At 50.0% G+C, this 16093-nt stretch overlaps 6 protein-coding genes across 6 annotated transcripts; all 6 read right to left on the bottom strand.

Moving 5' to 3' along the window:
• Positions 1–158: 158 nt before the first annotated feature.
• Positions 159–2085, bottom strand: G647_07373 (uncharacterized protein; the record flags this gene model as incomplete). Its single annotated transcript, XM_008731689.1, has 5 exons — positions 159–939; positions 1018–1108; positions 1167–1301; positions 1366–1595; positions 1649–2085. 5 exons carry the CDS (start codon positions 2083–2085, stop codon positions 159–161), a joined length of 1674 nt encoding a protein of 557 aa, XP_008729911.1.
• Positions 2086–3381: 1296 nt separating this feature from the next.
• Positions 3382–4336, bottom strand: G647_07374 (uncharacterized protein; the record flags this gene model as incomplete). Its single annotated transcript, XM_008731690.1, has 2 exons — positions 3382–4110; positions 4169–4336. 2 exons carry the CDS (start codon positions 4334–4336, stop codon positions 3382–3384), a joined length of 897 nt encoding a protein of 298 aa, XP_008729912.1.
• Positions 4337–5962: 1626 nt separating this feature from the next.
• G647_07375 (uncharacterized protein) lies at positions 5963–7728 on the bottom strand (the record flags this gene model as incomplete). The annotated part of the gene is made up of 5 exons (XM_008731691.1): positions 5963–6198; positions 6251–6305; positions 6365–6452; positions 6530–7474; positions 7523–7728. 5 exons carry the CDS (start codon positions 7726–7728, stop codon positions 5963–5965), a joined length of 1530 nt encoding a protein of 509 aa, XP_008729913.1.
• Positions 7729–9481: 1753 nt separating this feature from the next.
• G647_07376 (uncharacterized protein) lies at positions 9482–9844 on the bottom strand (the record flags this gene model as incomplete). The annotated part of the gene is made up of 2 exons (XM_008731692.1): positions 9482–9727; positions 9776–9844. The coding sequence occupies 2 exons, from the start codon at positions 9842–9844 to the stop codon at positions 9482–9484; spliced, it is 315 nt and encodes a 104-aa protein (XP_008729914.1).
• A 1112-nt stretch (positions 9845–10956) lies between these two features.
• G647_07377 (uncharacterized protein) lies at positions 10957–12097 on the bottom strand (the record flags this gene model as incomplete). The annotated part of the gene is made up of 2 exons (XM_008731693.1): positions 10957–11279; positions 11365–12097. 2 exons carry the CDS (start codon positions 12095–12097, stop codon positions 10957–10959), a joined length of 1056 nt encoding a protein of 351 aa, XP_008729915.1.
• Positions 12098–13069: 972 nt separating this feature from the next.
• G647_07378 (uncharacterized protein) lies at positions 13070–13667 on the bottom strand (the record flags this gene model as incomplete). The annotated part of the gene is made up of 2 exons (XM_008731694.1): positions 13070–13276; positions 13335–13667. The coding sequence occupies 2 exons, from the start codon at positions 13665–13667 to the stop codon at positions 13070–13072; spliced, it is 540 nt and encodes a 179-aa protein (XP_008729916.1).
• Between the last annotated feature and the right edge of the window lie 2426 nt (positions 13668–16093).

Raw genomic sequence — 16093 nt, forward strand, 5'->3', positions numbered from 1 at the left:
CGCCAACGTTCAAGAAGAGCCAAGTAATCGCGGAGCAGTTCAAACATGCCATAACCCACGCTCACAGAATCCAGCCGGGGATGATAAATCGTACTTGATCGGCGTGTATCCCCGTGGCTGAGACCTGTTTGGTGAACGAATGTGTCCAGATCCTCTCTTCAAGCAGGTAATCCTATAACGTCCTTAAGCGTGTTTAGAATGTCTGTGTGATGCGGATGTATCGTGTAAGGAATGGTCTCTTCGAAGTGCTTGGCCAAATCACGCAAGATTCGATATCTGCTGTTATCTCCATCCTGCTTGGGGTCTTCTCCATGCTGGTCCTTGGCTTTCTTCATCGCGGTGGCGAGGAAGAATGAACAGCTGATACAGATGTGAATGAGTAACCACACCCGACTGGCTTGGAAGTGCGACTTCCGCATCGACAGATAGAGGTATAAAATGGTCTCACAGCGATCCATGCAAATTGCATTGTGATCCTCGGCGGTGTCCTGGTTTCCCTCTCCTGTCTCTGGCGAACGTGGCGTGATCTGTGCGGAATTCGCAAACAACGGCCGAGCAGTCAAAAGGTGCCGGTGGAGCTGGAAAATGAAGAAGTTGACGAAGATCTGAAACGCTTTTTGAAGCAGACGTTGGGTGTTGTCTCTGCAGATTGCTCGATTCCGCAGGTATTCCTCTGCAGAGGCTTCCCATAATAAAATCTGCTCTTCAGCGACTCGGAAGTGAACTGCAGGGGGACTTGCAGAGCCCGCTCTGCGAAAACGTGTCCATTCGTGGCACATGTCGTTCATAACAATGGCAAGTCCATGGCAGCTCTCCGGGTAAGACAGACCTATGCCGTTGGTCGAGCGAGGGATACGTGGAATCGAGCCATCTACGAAAGCGGCGCAAGGGCGGTCGTAGCAGAGGGAGAGAGTAGTGTCTTGCCACACGAGACCCTGCCTGAAGAGAGATTGTTAACAGTAGTCCCTCTGAGACGAGCACGGTCAATGAATTAAAAGGCACGTGTCGTACCACAACGTCCAGGCTTGCTGTTCGATGACAGGCGAATCCTTTCTCGGTGGAGGCGCACAATGAAGGCTTAAAGATTGGGCCAAACGGATTGCCATGCCTAACAGTCTCCGGTCAGTACGGTGAGGCGAACCGAAGATGACAATTCTTGAGCATACCCAGCAATGACCAAGATGCCGCGGGATTCGCTTGGTCCCGCAGGTTTCCACATAGTCCAACGAGTGCCCGTACGCTACTTATCGTTGGTTGAAGGAGATAATTGTCGAGTCGGAGGAGCGCGAATGTGCAACAGACTATAGAATCAAATTTTACATTAGCTGGCCTCGAAATGTTCGATAACTGAGAGAGATGGCATACCAAACACCCTGGAGCTTAGATCGCTCTCAGCTCGACTAAGAGTACTGTATGTGCATCCACATGCGAGGATACAGAAAAGAACGGCAAGCCAAGAAGGGGATCGAAGCTCACTTTCCCTCTTCTGACCGCTTGAGCGTTCACGCCAGAACGCTCTGGCGTCAGCTTCGAAATCGTCGACGGAACACGAAGGCAAGACGAGGTGGACTGTGTCGTAAAAGGCAGTCAAGCATCTGCAGTCGAAGTTTAGCATGAAGCGAGTCTCCGAATCGTACCATCGACGTACCGCTCAAAGGTTTCGTCATCAGGAAGAGCCAGACAAATATCTTCCGCGCTGGAACCAGGAAGCCACAGATTTGCGAAAGGATGCATAGATCCCGTGTCGGCCAGGTACAACAGTTTCATGGTCTCGTGCGCCGAGGGCTGAAGATTGCTTCCTCCACTACTCGATTGTTGGGAGTCCTCCGGAGGCTGTCCAGATTTCAGGGTATCAAGGAGTGCTGAGGCGAGTGATTCAGCGCCCATATATACTGGCGCTCCAATCTCCTCGGTTGTCGCTGCACTGGGCGGGCCCCTGGCGGGAGACCTTTGATTATGCGGCGGCCGTTTTTGAACTGAAGGCCTGTCGACGATATGCCCTTCGGTTATCTGATGCCGATTCGGAGGCTGGTCTGGTGATTGAGCATTGAGAGGACCAAATTGTCGAACAATTTTTTCTGCCATGGCTTGCATCCGGCGTTCGAGGTCTGCGAGCGACGCCAGTCTCTCTTTCGTTGATTTATTCGATGCTTTGGAGCCGACATGCTCTCTGCGTGGTTTGCCCTTGTCGTCCAAATAGGCGCAAAGTCCTGGCTGTTCGTGTTTTATACAACTCGCACACGGGTGGCTGTGATCACAGCGGACTTTGCGACGACGGCATGGATGACAGGCTTTTGGGAAAGACTTTCGTCGGCGCAGTGCCAGGAGATTGTCGATATCTTGAAGGGCAACTCCTCCGTGCTGGGTCTCGTCGTGCTCGTTGGGGGTTTCCATTGGGGCTCTTGCATTTGAGAATGGGGAGGAAACCGAGGTGTGGTCCACCTTCCTCAAGGCACTACTTATAGGTCGTTTGCGGGGCGACGCAGCCGCCAAACCCAGGCCCTGGACCCGCCAGAGATACCCAATCGCGCGCCGTCTTAGCTACGCGCGGAAGATTCAGCGTGACTCAATCCTCCTCAGCCAGAATGAATTGCAGATTAGTATGAGTTGCGCCGGCAAGAGTGCCGATCCAAGGCAAGTGTTCACGACTCTTGCCCATATTGCCGTCCCTGGCATCGCGCCTAATTACAAATTACGGTATGAGATTCTGTCTCCATTCAGACAGTCGGGCCTTTGCTGAGGTGCTAGATCTGCTGATTGGGCCTGGAGTACAGTATCCTTCTCAACCCAATGCCTGCGCTTTTTCTCCCAACATATCAGATCTTGTGGCGGCGCATATTGTGTCCATTCTAATCCGTCGTCCGATTCAACCTGTACTTTAGCGCGGGACAAATTTGCTCATAACTCTGATCTTCTGTCCATATATGTAGAAGAAAACCGGGCAGGGTGCGAGAGCTAACGTGAGGAAGCCCAAAAGAGAGCTCGCCCATGCCACTCCAAGCCGATGATACCTTTGTTCACTCTGGCAAATGATAAAATTGAAGGGGCAGTTCTTTCTCAGCCCACATTGCGGTTGCGAATAACGGGAAAGATGCCGCGAAAACCGATCGACACATCGTGTTGGCGGCCATGGCGCTGTTCGACAGCATCAGGTAGACATCAACCAGATAATTGACACCCCGCATGAATAGCAGCATAATCCCGATTCCAATGGGTATTGCAGAGAGCACTTGTAGCACCAAGTGATATTTTTGTCAGAAGTGCATGCAAACCAAAACAGCCCGATTGAGAGCAACAGTCCTCCAACCACCATGGAGGGAAGTCGGTCTTCCGGCGTGTGTGTACCATGGTCAAACTTGCGTTTAAAATGTATTGCCGTGTTTAAAGCAGAGATGACACCGTCAATGATGATGCCAATTCCGAGAGAAATGAATGGGAGCGATGCAATCGCAGGCTTCCATCCCCGCTGCTCGTGGAAGGCGATAGGGAATGCCTCAAAGAACAGGTACAGAATTCCGTACACCACGGCGAGATACATGGTGATCGGCGAAAGTATGGGTTCCCGGATGAGCATGAAGAATGGTCGAGCAAGGAACCTGACCACCAAGCAGTGGACGGTGATCTATTGTTCGTCCATCTTTGAGTGGATGGACCAATACGTGTTTGATGCCGGAGACGCTTCGCCCTTCTCTGCAGCAACACCGGTCCATATGTTTCGGGGACAACGAGGACTCCAAGTATCCAGGAGAAGATGCTGAGCATGAATGAAACGTAGCCAGTCCACCTCCATCCCAGATAGCTCTCAGTGATGAAAGATCCTACTACAGGACCCATGGCCGGACCAAAGGAAACAGTTGATGAGAACACAGCGACTGCGAGTCCTCTTTGAACGGGACCGTAGATATCGGCGACAATGCCGGCGACGATTGTAAGAGCGGACGAGCCAGAAGTGCCTCCCAGGAAAGCGGATGAGCATGACTGTTTGAAGGTTTTGTGCCACAGGGATGGGAATCTGCATGATGCAGAAGGCGAAGTACCTGAGAACAAGGGGAGGGTCCGTCCAAATCTTTCCGAAAGAGGGCCGAATATGACTGGGCCCAGTCCAAAACCCTGCTTAAGCGTCAACACATGCGCCAGAAGAACCATGGCCCGCGGAGGTCGTTATTACCAAGATATACAAGCTTATGCCAAGCGTCGAAACTTCAGTCGATACATGAAAACTGAGAGCAATGGGGACGATAGCTGAGCTATAGATGCTGCTGATAAAGGTGACGGAGAAAGATAATAGGGATAGCACCGTTGCTGTGGCTAATTTGCGCCCTGAGCTGAGATTCATTGGGTGCCCCTTGTCGAAAAAGTATTTTCAGCTCGTTGACCTTTATTGCGTGGAGGACATGAAAGCCTACCGGATCGTCTGGTCCGTCCCAGTCTATGCATTCATCCTGAGTTATTTGTAACTCGAGGTCTGTCATCTCATTTTGCGAGTGCGAGGCTACAAATACTAGTGCAGAGCCGTGACGGCTGCTGGAACTTCGACTGCATTGTGCGGAAAGACGTCTTGGGATCCGAAGATCGTCTCCTATCTCGAGGTCACTCTTCGAGGTCGGCGTAGACGTCGACGAAGTCTCTTGTAGCAAATCTGATTGGACTTGATCCTTCTCGTTGGACGAAAGCTGTCTCTGTCCTTGTTTTCTATGCTCAGCGGTGTGTGGAGGCTGCTTCAGTTCTAAGTTAGCTATACTGTCCACTGGCAAATAAACACAAAAAAAGGTTTAAAATAGAATGCTTGCAGGGAGTCATGGCTTACAGCTTCCGTCGTTAGGTTTCTTTCTTTCTCACGAGAGGCATCGACAGTGTCTTCAAGAGACATCACCGAAATCAAGCGAGCAGAACAATGGGAGGCAGACCTAAATGCAGGATAGAAGGCTCTTCGACACCTTCACCTAGGCGAGAGGTCTCCATGGCTGAGCCTCCACTCAAGGGCGAGCTGCTATATCGAATGGATTGATCATCAATATCTATTTTGTCGCGGATCGGAGACACGGTGAAACACGAGGACGGAGTTGCCATGTGCGATCAACGCGGCCGCAGAGGCTGTAGAACGTTGTTTGCGTGCTTCTTATTCCCGATTCCGCCCCGAGCTTGATACGATTGGATGAGGCGAACGTTAATCTCTGAGGTTATTTGCCCTTCCGGGTTATATCGGAAAGGCTTCCAAGGTACTCTTCGACAAAACGGGGGGAAGCTCGCACACTCACGTCCTCGGACTCAAGATGGATGGATTTAACGTATCCAATGGGAGGCTTTGGTTCTGCCTTTCGGTGCGTTTGGGCTGCGTTTGGGGAATTGCCTGTTCACAGATGAGTAAGTACGGTTGCTTTCGTGACGCGGCCTCGGCACGTCATGAAGACGGAGGCCGGTAGACCGGAAAAAGCTTAATGAGTTGAAATCTCAGAAGAGTATGACTGCATGAGAAGCATTCTATGATGCCATGAACCCTTAACCTTCTAGGTGACTCACTATAGGTGAGGTTTGGACTAAAAAGAGCCGCGAAGAATTGAGCAGGCTTTTTTGGCCCGGCAAATTAACGACATATAACACATCGCGGATCATATCTACAGTCAGCACGTCTGGAGCGATATTGACCGTTGTTGACCCTACACCCCAGGACGACGTCTCTTTGCGCACGCCATTACAGGATTTCTCCGCTGTTCGTAAACGTCCGCTTCCACGATGAACATAACAGGCTCCCCCTCTACTAGTCTAGGCTCATCGGGCAAGTGTCACCCCATATCATTCCCGAACTGCTGCCAACTTGATTGACTTTGCAATCTAATGCTCTGGAAATGAAAACTCGTTGGGCAGAGATCTACCACCTTATTCTGGCTCAAAAGCTATATATCTGTGTGCGGGCAGTTTTCAGTATCTTGGATTGACAAGATATCTCTCCAGCGAGTATTACCTATATTGTCGGAGCATCGATCTTCTGCATTCCTACAACTGAAGTTTCGAAGTGACTTTTCGACCTTAAGTAAGGGCCGTACCGGAACAGTAGCCAAGGGATGGGCATTAAAACCAGAGAAAGAAAGGCGTAGAGACTTCCAGCCCAGTGGACACCAAGTTTCTCGTACATCTGGACCGTAAAGAGTGGAAAAGTGGCTCCTAGTGTATAACGAAGGGTGCCATTAGCAGATAGTGCTGTAAAATCCAGTATCAGCGACAGCACCACTCTCCAAATTTTTCAACATACCTGACGCGGCGCCTCGAGACCCATAGACGTCCACGAGGTAGGTGATGGTCGACAACTGGGACGAGAATTGTCAGCAAAGAGAGAGTTTCCCAAACTCGTTGACCAGCCACATACAAACAGTGAAAGTGCACCGAATCCAAAAGGTATCCCGGCAGCAACTAATGCAGCCCAGTGTCCACCCGAATGGGCTTCCCATGCATACCTACAGCAACTGGTCAGTCGTTGAGATCAACTGGTGCGCCGCAAAGCAAACCAGGTTCAAGCTTCAGATAAACTCACCAGAACAGGCTGACGGGGAGGAAAAAACTGCCGACTAGGGCGGAATACAGTCGATGCTCTGGCGCGGCCATGCCCTCCGGCGAGCCTGCGGTCGCCCGGGCGTAGAGAGTCTTGTCAAAAGTGCCAAACATGGCACTGCCCAGGAAGAAGCCAATGATAACGCTGATCAGGCTGAGGCCAACTTGGCGGGGGTTAAAGTCGTAGTTCAATTGGAGCACGTACGCGGTGCTCCCAAAGTAGCTGAAGATCATGGCGTAGGCGTAGGCACTGTAGACCGTGAGGCAGAAGACGATGGGCTCGGAAAAGAGCATCTTCGCGGCACGGAGTATGGAGAATCCGACAACGTACCTGGCCCGGGAAAGACGGTTATGCGAAGGTGAATTTAGTGGTCCGGCGGTCTTCTGCTTTTTCTCGGCGTTGCGCAAGATTTGATCTTTCGACGTCTCGCCCATGACGAATGTGCCAATCCAAATGGGCGTCCCGACGCAGCACAAGAGCCACTGAGTCCATCGCCAGTCCCCCTTACGGTCATGCATGATGTAGGCGCCAGCTAGCGGGCCCAAGGAAGGGCCGAGAAATGGTCCGAGAATGAACAACATGCCTGCGATGCCACTCTTCTTGCCCACTCCCCACACGTCGACCACCGTGCCCGCGCCGACCGCCACCCCCGCCGAGCCCAAAAAGGCTGCCAGGAACCGACAGACCAACAGGGTGGAGAAGTTGTGGCTCGCGCCAGCCCCAGCGGTAAAGGCCAATAGGAAAAAGGTGGTGACGATGTAGAGGCGACGGCGGCCAGTGATTTCGGATAGTGGCGCGAAGAAGAGGGGTCCAAATGCCACGCCGATGGTGTAGACGGTAACGACCAGGACGGATGCCGTCCGGGAAACGTGAAAGTGGGCGCCGATGGCCTGTGTTGCCGGCACCGTTACGGACGTGCCAAAGGTCCTGCGTCGGTCAGAGATCCTTTCGACCCGGGATTGTGCTGAGTCTTACACTTGAAAGGCAAGCAAGCACGGAATTGCCGTGTGAAAGAGTCGCCTTGGAAATGACCAATTCTGCGGGTTACGTTTCTCCCACAGGTCGATACATGCGAGATTCGTGCTGTCCTGAGTTATGTTTCTAGCCTGATCTGCTTCTTTTTCCAGATACATCAACGCGCTATCCGTCTGCTCGCCAGGGTCCGAATGGGTCTTTGGCATGATGAGAAGTCGAAGGTATTGAGGTCTGCGGGAGAAAGCTCAAGTTGTTTGCCAGGAATCTTTCGCCTCGAAGGTCCGATTCGAGGGGCCGTACATAGTCTTTATTGGGACTTGTTTATCTCGGGTCACGGATGCAAGTACCCGAGGCAGCTCTGTGGGACAATCAGTGTGATTAATATTCATTCACCCTTTTCCCATTACTCCTGCTCTCTGTCGAATCAGTGGGGCGTGGCTTGATGAAATCAATGGATTAAGCACTAGGATGGTCCAGTGGGAGTATAGGACCTCCGAGCATCAAATTCCATGTTGAAGATCAGTAATCATTCTGGTTGGCCAGTGTTGGGGCTTAGATGCGGGAGGCATCGAGATTAGGGGTAAATTCAGGGATTCGGAGCTTCCTCTGCCGCCTATCGTTGATTGGCCCTGAAAACAACGGGTCTGCTTCAATGCACAGGGTGTTTGTCACCCATCACTGGCAGAGGGAGCACATGCCGCAGTTGTGTCAGCCTTTCCAGAGCCGAGGATGTTGTTGCAGACCAGGCGACTTCAGTGCGTATTTGAAGTCCCAAAAATGGAAGCGTCCTGCTCGTGATCTGGGTAGATTCATGAATCCGGCATTGTTCTTCACAAAAGGCACATTTGAGAAGCTGCAGGAACGACAAGTTGCAACAATCAAGGCCTGCACTCGCGTGCAGTTGTGACTCGCCCTAGATATGCAAGAAAGTTCGGCAACGCGTAGAAACCTAAATGCAAACCTGAGAATTACCAGCTCGAACATCGCACACTTCAGGTCTACACCAGTCCAAGCCAAATACGTGTCTCTTTATCTTGCCTATGGTGTCACTGTGCTAAGACGCAGCTTTCATTCAATCTCAAGGAGTCTGTTCGCCGTATCGATCACCGTCTCCCTCAGTGATCGATAAATCTTGTCTCCGAACACTCTCCTAATATCTGAGTCATCAACTCGATAGTATTCCGTGCCCTCCTCCTTGCTGGCCACAATCGCCGCAGCGGGATTGAAGTTAGACGCTGACTGAGTTGTGGAAATTCATCTTTCAGTATCTGCAGCACCGTTCCCGCCAAGAATGGTTCCGAATTGGCCAACAATATCCTGCGATTCTTGTCACCCGCCTCGGTCAAGGATCGGACATGCACTGCGGCGAGATCCCGAGCCCCAATGTAGGTACTGAACAGAGGCTTACCCTCGGCGCCCGGCCTCTAGAGGTTGTCGTAGAAGACATCGGAACTCAAATTTGTTCGGCCCTTGTCGAACGCCTTCTCGTCAAGCCGTTGCAAGGGTGGAACTATGATGAAGGGGCTTCCGGCGGGCCAATATCTAAATTAATGCTGCCAGGTGGTCATACTGACGCTGAAATGACAGAGACGGTAAATAATTCAGGTTCTTATCCTCCAAACTTCCACAATGCCTTTTCGGCCAATGTTTTCGCGAACGCATAACTCATGAATCCGTGTTGGGCCTTGCGAGCAAATTCGGGATCGACCTGTTGATGCACACGTAGAACATCAGCTGCAGGCTCAAAAAATGGTGCGTTGCCACTAATACCTCATTTCAATCATTTGCAGTCAAGGCTTTACCAGTAAATGGCTTTGTGAGATCGGCGACCGACACGAGACTGCCGGTGAAGCAAAAATGCTTGAGCGCTTCGGAGGAGGTACGAGCGGCATTGGGCAGCTCCAGGTTCCTAAACGCAACTGTGAATATTTATCACGAACAAGCTAAAAGATTGACCCCTCACCCCTGGACCGCAGGAATCAAAAAGTCTTTGTCAAAGTCCTTGCCACTTCCATCTGGTACTGGAGATGCAGTATGAATAATGTAATCAAATTGCGTTTCCTTGAAGATCTCGTCATAGGCGCCTGCCGCTGAAAGATCTGGTATCACTACAAGCTTGACTTTGGCTTTGAGACTGGGATGAGCTACGAAGACATCCTCAGTCTTGGTCTGTGTACGAACGGTTCCGGTGACTTCATAACCATTCTGCTTGTGGTCAGTGGTACCTTCATGAGCAGGCCTCTTCAGACATACTTCGACGAGTTGGCTCAAGATATGTGTGGCTAGAAAGCCATTCGCGCCAGTGACGAGAACTTTCGGCATGGTTGTTGTACTCTTGCAAAGATCAGTCAACAATGGAGAGCGATGAACACTGCAATGAGACTTTTGAATCTGTCCCGACGCTTTTTATATCCTCGAAGCAAACGCATTATCGCTAAATCTCTGTGCTCTGAGGACCATGGCGATCGACATGCCACGGAGCAGATATCGGTACGGGAGTATCTTCTACGTCACCTTCCAAGGGTAGGGGTCGGGCCAAAACTCGGCAAGACCGCGATTAGCGGCACTGATATTTCTAATCTCCAGACTGCTTGTACTGTAACATTCCTCTGGGACTCAAGAGTCTCGACTTTATCGGCTTCGTCCTCAACGCTGCTATATAAATTACTTTCTAGTTAGTCGAAAGGAGTAGCGCTAATACTTAATATAGTCGTCGCGTGTTATGAATCGCTCCACGTAAGGCGGTCTGCGGTCCAAGTAGGTTTACTTGTAGGGAGTAACAACTGTATGTCTGCTGAGGGTGAAGGGCACGCGGTCACTTGCAACGGCGTGATAGTAGAACAACACTCTTAGTCTAAAGGTAGGGGTTAGAGTATTAATGAAGTTGACTATAGTGCTATAGGAGTGGCCCTAGCTGTGCCTATATATATAGGTAGGTTTCCTATCTAGGTAGGTTTAGGCACTGTATAGCTATATTCGCTATATTATAGCGGTGCAGTTAGTGCAGCGACTATTTCCTCCTTCGGAAGTCACGTGACCTTGGTCAGCCTTACTAACGAGGCTGGCTCGTATCGCTCTACCTTCCTTGCCTAAGTGTTCCTCGCCCGCGTGGCAGGTCGCATGAAGGTCGGTCTGTAACATCGCGGAACTTCGGAGATGAACTATAGTATATAAGTCGGCTTATAGAATTAAGTGCTTTGTAATATCCCCTCAGTGACCCCCTAAAGGTGCTCTGCTACGAGGACATCACAAGCTGTTCAGTACTTTAAACTGTGGTAGACAATATAGAGTGCTGAGGCAGATTTCCTCGCGACTTGTTATATTAAAAGTACCTAAGGGTCCTTTACTAATCGCTGGCATAAATGCAATAGAGACTTTAGCAGCGAAGTAACATAATTCTGAGGCCTTTTGTGTGCGATAACCCAATATTTGGTCTATTTTATTGTTTGGCCCTCCCACTTGAGAATCGCGTCCATATTATCCTTCGCAGTCTGCTCCAGCGTCCGCCATCCATCCTGGCCTGCCCACTTCTTCAGCAGGGCCAATTGCTGAGTAGTACCGGTAGTAAGACTCAGCTCCGACATACCGGGAAGGTCATCAATGAACTTTTGTTGAGGATAGAGCTTCCTCAACATTGCCAGGAGCGTATTCCAGTTAAAAGGATCGGCCCAGGCCTGTAGACGGGCATTGTTGACCTCTGGGTCGAGGGCCGCCGCGACGTGGAGCAGGGCAACATCTTTGACGTCGATGTTGTATGCTATTCAGTTGGTATTAGATTAACTTCAGTAGGAAATGACAGAGAGCTCCAAAAATGCACAGAAAACAAGGCATAAATTGCTTACATGCGGGGAAATTGCGCAGAAGGTCCATGTTGCCGTCGTAGAGCTGCTTCATCCAAGAGATGGGACTCTGGATGTGGCTTATGTGGAGTGGCTCTCCCATAATACTCGACGGGCCGACGGTGTTGACGGTGAAATGAGGGTTCTTCTCCACGGCAAATTTCCAGACCGCCTTCTCCGCCTCGACCTTGCTCGCCATGTACACAATGGAGCCACGAGCCCGATTGGCTCCATAAGGCGGTGGGGCCCAGGCCATTTGCAAGGCGGTGTCATTCCACGTATCCGACTTGACATGCGTATCGACACCCGGCTGGGGAATTGCAGCCGCCACGATGGAGCTGGTATACACAAACGCCCGCACCGACGTCTCTTTGAGCGCCGCTTCAAGGATGGAAACCGCGCCGCGTACGGTCTGAGGGATCACGTTGTTCGGATCCGGGTCGAAGCTGACAACGGAGGCGACATGGGCGATGGCGGAGACACCACGGACGGCATCGTCGAAGGCATGATCGGCGGCCAAATCGTGCACAGTGACTAGCTCCAGGTCGCCGCGGTCGGCATACGCCTTGAAGACATCGTCGACGAGCCAGGAAGCCCTCTCGAGATCGCGGACAGTACCCCGTACCTTGTACCCGCGCTCCAAAAAGTGCTTAATGACCTGTGCCGCCACATAGCCATTTGCGCCGGTTACAAGCACCAGCGAACCCTTGGGGACATTTCGGTCTAGTTCTGCCATGTCGATAGGTAACGAAACCGGATTGATTCTTTGTTGGTGGTTGACCTTCTTGTGTCCAAGGTTTCTGGCGCTTGGATATATACCTTGTCCCTTTAAGGAGCCCAGTAGCCTTAGATTCCATGAGCTCAGATTACAAAAACCGTAAGCTTATAAATAACCCTTTCTCGATTCCGGAAGAGTCTTCGCATCTTCTGACAACCCAATATATCATTCGAAAGATTTGTCTTCTATCTTGTGCGTGCGGAAGTGCGTTGCTCTGCGGTTGTGTCGATGGGGCGCATCGTACCTGACCAGAGTTCAATATTGAGCTTAGGGCATTCCGAAATAGGTAATAGTAAGTCTTGGCAATTGTACCTTCCCGAAATGGTGAAACACAAAAGCCTCGGGCGGATGATGAGTAAACAGCTAGAGATCGAGGCAGCGAAACAGGCAATATCAAGTCTTGGCAGAAGATGTCGGTTGTGGAAAGGTCTCAAGGATGGGAGGGGAGGCTGACGGATCTAGCGTACAACGCAGCGGGATATGGGGCAGGAAACACGATCATCTAGTGGATAATGTAGTGGGATGTGGGGTAGTGTTGCGAATCGGTCCCTCGTGGCCGCGCCACGCCTTCGTAAGGTTCGATAACGGGGAGCAGGAGTTCGTTATCGATAGTTCAAGTGATGATCATTGTGAACCTTGCAGGTTCGACCAGAACTTAAGTTGACCACGAAGGTCCTATCTGCTGTTGGGGGGAGGGAGCGCGTATATATACCAGCTGTTGCCAAGAGTCCTTGCTCAATGGTGCTCAGCGTGCTCAGTGTGATCAGTACTGAGCAGGTCTGGGAATACTGATCATGCCGAACCTTGTCATGTGACGCCGCCATGTATGCTCAGGTGTCCCTAGCTCTATACCAAGTCATCGGGATAGCTTCCTCCGCAGGCCTGCCGCCTGTGGCCATGAGGTCGTTTCGTAACAGGTAGGAAATAGTATTAACTCCTTACATCATCTTCAAATGGGATGCCACTGCCATGTGAGGCACCTTGATCCAATCTTACACCAACTTGGTCAGCATACTTCTCGAGAATCATCTCGAGAAAACCACCCAGACCCAGGGTCTGCGGGCCGCCATTGAGTACCACCATGCTGGCCGCTCCTCGAACATGGTTTCTGGCCATGGCCATATCGCCAGTGGTGATCTGAACAAGGCTCGTGGTTAGCAGGAAAACCGCAGCTACGAGCAAACCGAAAACCTACCTCATCCAAGGCCAATATCATTACTTGGGCTATGACCGAGTCGCTAAATAACATCCCCTCGGAGCGCAAGTTGATGGCATCATTTACCGCCCGCACACACGGCAGCTTGTACCAGGTCGCCAGTTGGGAGAATTGCGCTCCCTGTTCCTGCTGGCTGAGTCCCGAAAGATGGCGAGACGCATTGAGGAAGATACCACTTAGGAAACCCGAATCGCTGAGGCTGAGTCGCACCCATCCCTGGACCATGCCATCCAAGGATGGCCCGAAAGCATCAGTCTTGATGCACTGGCTTTTCAAGTAAGGGGAGACCGTCGTTAGATCTGGGGTGCCCATGTCAGTTGATGACAAATGCAACCCCCGTCCTTGTGCGCCCTGTCCGAAGCCAGGGGACGTAGATGTTCACATCACCGCACTCACAATGATCTAGTAAAAAATGCTCGATGGGCGTAAACGGCCTCACAAAGCTCGTGAAGAGGTCTCGACGACCCGAGCCTAGCCCACCCAGAACTGGATGCCAACCCGCAACGTGTTTCTGTGTCTCTGTGACCACTACTGACTGCTGCTGAGCAACATTGTGAGCAGCGGGAACTGTCCGAGACAATTCCGTGCCCAGATGGTCCTTTACGAGGCACGGCAGTAGCTGCTGTGTCGTCGTCCTCATGGCGGTATTCGCGGCTTGATAACCGAAGGTACGGGCATGTCTCACTCTGGCATGAGTAGTCCGGGCAGCGTGCGACTGGATGGCGCTTCGATCCGCCGGAGCATGCTTCCTCCGTTTTGGGCTAGACACGCTTATGAAGCGTATCGCCCTATGCGATTCGCTGTTTTGCGGAGACATTTGAATGTTCTCTCTGAGTCTTTCAATGGATCGCGGGCCCGATATGGAAGAAGAGTGTCTCGGGATGCTGGCGCATGGTTTAATACTCTTATTGCGGCGAAGCGTTCCGTAAGCACCAACAGGTGCTAGCCAATTAGCGTCAATTGAGCACCCAATGATCATTGCCACCTATACCGACATCACAACCACCAATGCTCACCGGTTCGACCACCACGTCGAAACTATGCAGGTGGAGTACTTTGTCATGTCGTTTTTCGCGAATGTAACCGACTACACAAAGTTTTCTTGCAAAGAAACCCGCATTTCAGAGGAAAGTGCACATGGTTGGTTATTCTCTTGGTCATTAATGACGCTCGAACTTTTGTGTTCCCAGGTATCGGAGCCGTCCAAACCATGCAATAGGCGCCTCACTGTTGGAAGCGTTAGTGGTTTTGGTATAGCATTTGGGGTGCCCGTGAACATGCCGTTGACGGTCATTGTCGTGGCTGGCTGGACTGCTCTCGCTGACCAGAGTGTCTACGATACCGACGTGATTGATCTTACTACGCACGACGATAGTGTAGGTGGGCACTTTGGGCTCGTGCCTATCAAGACCTGGAGCCAAATCCGACTCGCCACAGAGGGTGGAACTTTATTAAAGGTACTTAGCGCCTATATCTTACGCCGTAATATATAATTTGGCATCTCCTCTAGGGACTCTAACTTATCCTAGTAAAATATATCTTATTCCTCGGCCTTAGTAATTAATCTCTTTAAACGTGTAATCTCTCGCCTCTTAGCCCGCGACTTAACTACTAGTTAATTTTTATTAATACTCTAACCCCTACCTTTAGACTAAGAGTGTTATTTTATTATTACACCGTTATAAGTGACCGTGTACCCTTTACCCTTAGTCGATATATAGCTATTACTCTCTATAAGTAAACCTACTTAGACCGTATACCGCCTTATATAGAGCGATTCATAATAAGAACGCTAGATTTTAGGGATCTTATAAATATAAATATAGTTATATTAATATAGGACTAAGTACTTACTAATAGTATATTATTTTAGCTTAACCTTTAACGCGGCTAGAGTATAAATATAAGAGGTAGCTAGACCGAGGCTAAGAGAATATAGGGACTGTAGCCTTAAGGAATATTAGGCTAAGGTTATATTATAGCTTAGTTATACTTAGTAAAGATTAGTGTACTTAGCACTAAGTATTACTAAGCACCACTAAGCAGACTAAGCGGCTAGTAAGTATATATACGCGGGTCGGTACCTACCTATATAGGAACTATAGTTAACTTCGTTAATACTCTAACCCCTTCCCTTAGACTAAGAGTATTATTCTACTATCACGCCGTTATAAGTGACCGCGTGCCCTTTACCCTTAGTAAATATATAGTTATTACTCCCTATAAGTAAACTTACTTAGACCGTATACCGCTTTATGTAGAGCGATTTATAATATATATATATATATATATATATATATATGTATTAAGCTCAAAGAATAAAGTATATACTAGTACTTACTTAAAGTATAGTAAGTTAAGATAAGCTACTATAGAGAAAAGGTAAGCTAAACTATTTTAGGCGAATTTCGTACTTTAATAGGCTTTTTATCGAAATAAAAGAGGAGTATACTAGTAATCTATACACTAAGTACTTAAGCTATACTAATAATATAGCTTAGTCTCAGCCTAGTCTTAGTACGGACTCAGCCCGCTACTCGCTCAGTCCTAGCCAACTCTCAGCTCGATCTTAGCTCGGTCCTAACCTAGGCCAGCTCCCCGTAAGAAGGGCTATATAGAACTATAGTATAACGAAACTGTATTAGAACAGCATCAGAACAGCATCAGAACAGCATCAGAACAGCATCAGAACAGCATCAGAACAGCATCAGAACAGCATCAGAACAGCATCAGAACAG

This window comes from Cladophialophora carrionii (genome assembly GCF_000365165.1).
Source record: "Cladophialophora carrionii CBS 160.54 unplaced genomic scaffold supercont1.6, whole genome shotgun sequence".
NCBI lineage: Eukaryota > Fungi > Ascomycota > Eurotiomycetes > Chaetothyriales > Herpotrichiellaceae > Cladophialophora > Cladophialophora carrionii.